At 45.0% G+C, this 6,119-nt stretch overlaps 1 protein-coding gene across 3 annotated transcripts in view; it reads right to left on the reverse strand.

The window, feature by feature from the left end:
• Window positions 1-5,462, reverse strand: part of CD244 (CD244 molecule) — a 46,622-nt gene extending 41,160 nt beyond the window's left edge. For all 3 annotated transcript variants that reach the window (XR_013174027.1, XM_077156641.1, XM_077156640.1), the window contains exon 1: window positions 5,210-5,462. Coding sequence is in view for 2 of the 3 variants with exons in the window: in XM_077156641.1 (XP_077012756.1) it covers window positions 5,210-5,264 (55 nt within the window). In the remaining variant the exon portion in view is untranslated. The remainder of the gene's footprint in view (window positions 1-5,209) is intronic.
• Window positions 5,463-6,119: the final 657 nt, after the last annotated feature.

A 6,119-nucleotide genomic window follows, 5' to 3' on the forward strand; every position in this document is an offset into this window, starting at 1 on the left:
GCAAAAAAAAAAAAAAAAATACTGGAAATAACCGATAGGTCCATCAAGAGTAGAAGCGATGAATAAACTAAACTATGGTCTAGTCCTACACTGAAATACTTTATAGCAATGAACATGATCAGCTACAAGTAATTACACTAATAAATCTTTACAAAATGTTTAGCAAAGATGTTAAAACTAGACACAAGCGTACACAGTGTATGATACTTTTTATTTGCAAGCAAAGTAACTTATGGTGTTAGAAACCAGGATAGTGGTTATATTTTAGGAAGAGAGAGGAAGTAATGAATGAGGAGAGTGAACATGTGATGAACAAAAAGTGTGTTTACTACTGATAATTCATCAAGATGTACATTTATAATTCTGTGCACTTTTTTGTACACGTTACACTTTAATTTTAAAAGCTTTGCTTAAAAAGTCAATGGCCCATGGGTGCATGGGTGACTCAGTGGCAGAATGTTCACCTTCCATGCGGGAGACCCAGGTTCGATTCCCAGACCATGAGCACCAGAAAATACAAATCAAAAAATAATTCTTATTAAAAAGGCAATGGCCCAGCTATCCCTAAAGTAATTGGCAAGTATGTGGAGGAATTAGAACTCTGGCACATGGTTAGTAGAGATATAAAATGGTGCAGCCACTGTGGAAAACAGTTTGAGAGTTCCTCTAAAGATTAAACATAGAAAAAATACAAAAAATTTAAAAAAGGTTAAATATAGAATTACCATACGACCTGGCAATTCCACTCCTAGGTATGTACCCAAAATAACTGACAGCAAGGACTCAAGCAGATACTTGTACACCGATGTTTATAGAGGTATTATTCACAATAGCCAAAATGTGAAGCAATCCAAGTGTTCATTGACAGATGAATGGATAAACAAAACGTGATATACACATGCAATCAGATATTATGTAGTCATAAAAAGGAATGAAATTTTGATACATGAACAGACCTTGGAAGCGTTATATGGGGTGAAATAAGCAAACACAAAAGGTCAAATAACACATGATCTTGCTTACGTGAAATAATTAGACTATAAAAACTCATGAAGTCAGAAATCAGAATACAGTTACCAGGGGCTGGGGGGTCCGAGAGAATGAGGAGTACTACTTAATGGACACAGAATTTCTGTTCGGGGTGATGAAAAACTCTTGGTTTTGGTGGTGATGGTAGCACAACATTATGAAAATAAGTAATGCCACCTAAATGTACACTTAAAGTGGTCAGAATGAGAAATTTTGTGTTATATATATGTTGCCACAATTTTAAAAAAAAAAACACTAGAATGACTTCTGCAGGGCTGAGTTCCCTTCAGAACAGCGCTGCTAATTTGGGTTCTCTGAGCCCCAATCCCTAACCCATGCCCAGCTACCTCACCAGCCACGCTCTGTTTGAGGGAAGCCACAACGAGGAAGAGAAGATTTAAAAAGACTGCAGCCCTCTTTGAGCTTGCCGGGTCCCAGTCAGAAGTGTTGCAATTAGAATCCCTCCCTGAGAAGTGGAAGTTTCAACGCAATCTGAGTGAACAGCTGGCGACCCTTCAGGCTGACTCTTGAGAGGCTGTCCCTGCCCTTTTCAGTCAGCACCCTTCACCCCAGGCCCAGCAGCTCCTGGGGGTCACAGCATCCAGGGTGTTCTTGGGGTTTGCTCGGAATTCATAGCCAAAACCTGTATCTAGAGTCTAAACTGACCTTTGGGGGACAGGCCAGTTCACAGACAGAGATCTTAAGGTGTGCTGGGCACCGCATGGTATAGTAACCACCTCTGTGATCATATATCGATGTGTGTGAGATCGGTTCTTTACGTCTTCCTCAGTCCTACTGCCCGGGCCAGAGCTGCTCAGACACCCCCAGGGGGGGAACGGGAATTAATGGGAACATTTACAATATTTATAATACAATGTAGAATATGATTGTCCTGAAAACATCCCTTTAACTTAAACATATTATCCTCTCCCTAAGATCTTGGTTATAACCTAAGAAGCACTAGGAAAGGGTCCTCCATTAAAACGATCATTTTATGCCAGGATCCTCTACTAACTTGCTTTCTTGTCAAAAAGAAGTCAAGAAAGGATTGCCAAATGAGTAAACTCTCTTTTTCACTCTGCTTGCAAAACTAAATTAAATATACAGCCTGCCTCCAAGAAGCCAAAGTAATACACGCATCCATTCTGGGGTACTCATAGCACAAGCATTTTGCTAAGCACTTTACATACCATATCTCACTTCATCCCCACCGCATCCCTATGGAGCAGCCTCTACTGTTCATTTAATATCACACATGACCAAAAAACTGAGAAACAAGAGGTGATTTCACTTCCTCAAGGACACATAAGTAGTACATACTTTAAAATCTAGAACATTGAGCAACTAAAACTCTCCAGTAGACAGAAACTTTCACTTTTTATCATGGCTCATTAAAAATAGTCATTCATTCATTCAATAAATATTCATGGAGCATCTACTTGTGCCTGGCACTGTCTTAGATTCTGAGGGTACAGCCGTGAACAAAACAGAAAACGGTTTGCCCTTAGGATCTTATATTTTGGTGAGGTAAAGAGGGGACTAGAAGACAGAAAATAAAATAAATGCACAGACTATGAAGTGTGTAAGGTGGACATAAACACCATGGAGAAAAATTCAGCAGAGAAGGATATAAAGAGTTTGGACACTGTGTGGGCCATGGTGGCTCAGCAGGCAGAGTTCTTGCCTGCCACGCCGGAGACTCGCCTTCGATTCCCGGTGCTTGCCCATGCAAAAAAATCAGTTTGGGCATTGACATTTTTCTGGGGAAGGCACCGCTGAGAAGGTGGTATCTGAGCAAAAAAACCCTGAGGGAGAAAGGGAACAAGTCACGTGACTACTAAGGGCACCACCACCACCACCCACTTCAGGGTAGAGGAAGCTGGGAATGTAAAGTGGGAAGGAGGAGACTGCTGGGGGAGCAGCAGGCCAGGGTGGCTGAAACGCAGTAAGCAAGAGGCAAGGGCGAAAGAAGAGGTGCTGGGGGTGCAGGGGGGGTCACTGGAGGCCAGATCACACAGGCACCTGTAAAGCATGTGATTCTGCCTCTGCATGAAACGAGAAGGCTTTGGAAGGCTTTTGCAAAGCTAAAGAGTTGCGTGAGTATCTTACACATATATTTTATGCATATTGCATATTGCATTGCACATATTGCATTCTTGAATAAACAATTTTTTTTAAGTTTCATGGTTACCACACATCTCCCGATGGGATGTACAGTGAAAGACACCGATCATTTTATGGTATGGTTGCCATAAACACATAAGTCAAATCATCATGAGCAAACATCAGACAAACCCAGATTGAGGGACCCTTCACAATACAGCTTGGCTTGTACTCTTCAAATAAAAATAAAAATAAAAAAGACAAAGAAAAGTTGAGGAACTGCTGCAGGTCAAAGATGGCAAAAGACACATGACCAACGGAATGTAATACATGATCCTGTTTGGATCTTTAATCAGGAAAACAGTTGCCATAAAGCACATTATTGGGGTAACTGGTAATGTTTGAATTTGGATTGTATATCTGTATCAATGTTAAACCTCTGAAATTTGATCACTGTACTGTAGTTATATAAGACAATGTACTTATTTGTAGGAGAGACATGCTGAAATATTTAGGAGTAAAGAGTCAATATGTCTACAATTTACTCTCAAATGGTTCAGCAGAAGTAATTATTATAATCGTTTGTACATATACATATATACATGTGGAGAGAAAGACAAAGCAAATGTGCTAAATACAAGAATTCTTTGTATCATTCTTGCCATTCGAAATTACTTCAAACCAAAAGGTTTTAAAAATTAAAATGAACAAATAAATAGCTGCTATCAGGCCAGCCCCACAGACACTGGGTGTGCCAAGAGATGGGAGAAGTTCAGAAGACGCACAGTCCATCCATCCTGTCCCTGAGGAATCCCTTGCCAGCCCCGGCTGCAACCAGCCTTGCAGAGTCATGTCCAGAGATGGTGCCGAGGCCCTGGCTGTGGGGACGGAGGGAGCATCTCCCCCTGTCACACAGGCCTGGACCTGAGTTCCCTTCAACGCTTCCATCAGCCTCACCCGCAAAACCAGCACCAAATCCCGCCAATCCTGCTTCGACTCTCTGAGATGCTTTCCAGGCCACTTAGACCAGGTCCCAACCCAGCTCTGCAGCCTGGACTCCTGGACCTGGGTCCTGCCAGCTTGCCCACATGAGCCCCAGGCTCCAGTGCTTCCTCCCTGCTCCCTCATTATCATCACTTTGCCTACAGTCCTTACAATGCCAGGCTCGATGTTTGCCTACACTGTCTCTTCCTGGAGGGCATAAGTGTGCTCATGGGCCCTGGAATTAAACTGAGTAGCCTAGGATGCAATTGTTAATCAATATCAGGCTTCTAACAGGCCCTGAACAAACCCAAACTTATGCTTCAGCTTCCTCCTTTTGTACCTCCTCTCACCCCGCCCCTTCCCACAATGTCCCCCCAAAAACCCACTAACCTAAAATGCATGATCCAAGACCCAGAACACCCTAAACTCCAGGTTGGGAAAAAGTGGGGGAGCAGCCCTCAGCTGGGATCCTCCCAAGTAAATATTAGATGGCTCAATGCCCAGCCTACAGCTTCAGATTTGCTGTGGAGCATCCTTACATTGTTCCCTTCTCCCCTTCTTCCAAGCCAACATTTCCCTAACAATCCTCAGACTCCTCTGGCCCCTGGGCAGCTGGAGGAGCTGAGCCGATGAGACACCAGGTCATTCTGGTCTCTGGCCAATCCTGGCCATTCTTCCCACTCTCCCCTCTTAATGCTCAGCCTTCCTGTACCAGGGATCAGTCTGTCCTCTGAGCTCCAGAATCACCCAACTTCCTCACAGAAACCCAAGCCCAGGGGCCACTTCTCCTCCACACTGCTAATCATAACACAATCAGAGAGTGAGATCTTTTTTGTCCTCACCGGCCACAAGGAGGTCAACAGAAGATGGTAGAATGGAATCTCCTTGCTGAGGCTGCCTGGAAGGCTGATGGCCATCCAGGTGCCCCTCTCAAGGATCTCCCAACCCGCTGCCAGCTTGTCCTGTCTGAATCGGACTGTCCAGAGCTGCCAGGATGACTGTGCAATCAGAGGCTCTGGTTTTCTGATCTCCCTGAGGGCACAGCCCCTAGCCCCTGCCAGCCCCCACCACATGCCAGGTTGGGCCTACTTACCTTGACCCCAATGTCCAGTGAAGAAAAGGAAGAGGGTGAAAACTTGCCCCAACATCCCCACAGGACAGAGGGGTCGGGCTGGGTCCTCTCTGCCTCTGCAGTGCAAGGCTAATCAGCAAGGATGCAACAGGCAACAGAAGTGCCTCGTGACTGTCCAGCCACAGTTTCCTCAACTCAAAGCTGTTCTCGTCTGCTGTGAGCTGACAAGGCCACTGAGAAAGCCCCACTAGCTGGACCTGCTCTCACAGTTCCCACAAGCTGCACTGTGTAGTTTGCCTCAAGTGGGCGGGTGCTCGGAGTTCACTGTGACTCACAAAACCAGCTTCAAAATCTTGCCCCTTGCTCTGCCCCAGCCCTGATGCCTTGCTCATAATTTGCTCCATCCTATTGGCAATATGGAGACCTGCATTGGGACCAAATGGCCGTTATCCCAGACTGCCCCATTTCAGCAGACACTGCAGAGGTGGAGGAGAGAGGGATCGGAGGGGGTGGGTGGTGAGCTGAGAAGCAGAGCCCTGGACAAGCAGGTAAATATGTTGAGGGAGAGAAGCAATAGCTGGGGAGACATAGAAAGAGATCTAATGATGGGGGGGACACGAGAAGAAATAAGAGGCCTGAGGAGTCCATGTAAGTTGATATCAAACTGTAAATACCGTACATGCAAAGATTTTTCATAAGAATTTGTTTTTGCTCCAAGTTTCCCGTCTATATTTCTATATACTCTCCCTTCTTCTTTTCCTACTTTCTCACAGTCATTCCCTCTTCCTTTTCTTGCCTTCTCTCACATAGATAGGACGTGGACCCATTTTTCACTGCAGTACCCATCCCCCCTCCACAAGGACCAGGCTATTTCTCTTCCTCCTCCCGCCCCCACAGGCAGGTAAAGGCTCTGCACCCATCCCACCTCCCT

Source organism: Tamandua tetradactyla, chromosome 4 (genome assembly GCF_023851605.1).
Source record: "Tamandua tetradactyla isolate mTamTet1 chromosome 4, mTamTet1.pri, whole genome shotgun sequence".
In the NCBI taxonomy this organism is placed as follows: domain Eukaryota; kingdom Metazoa; phylum Chordata; class Mammalia; order Pilosa; family Myrmecophagidae; genus Tamandua; species Tamandua tetradactyla.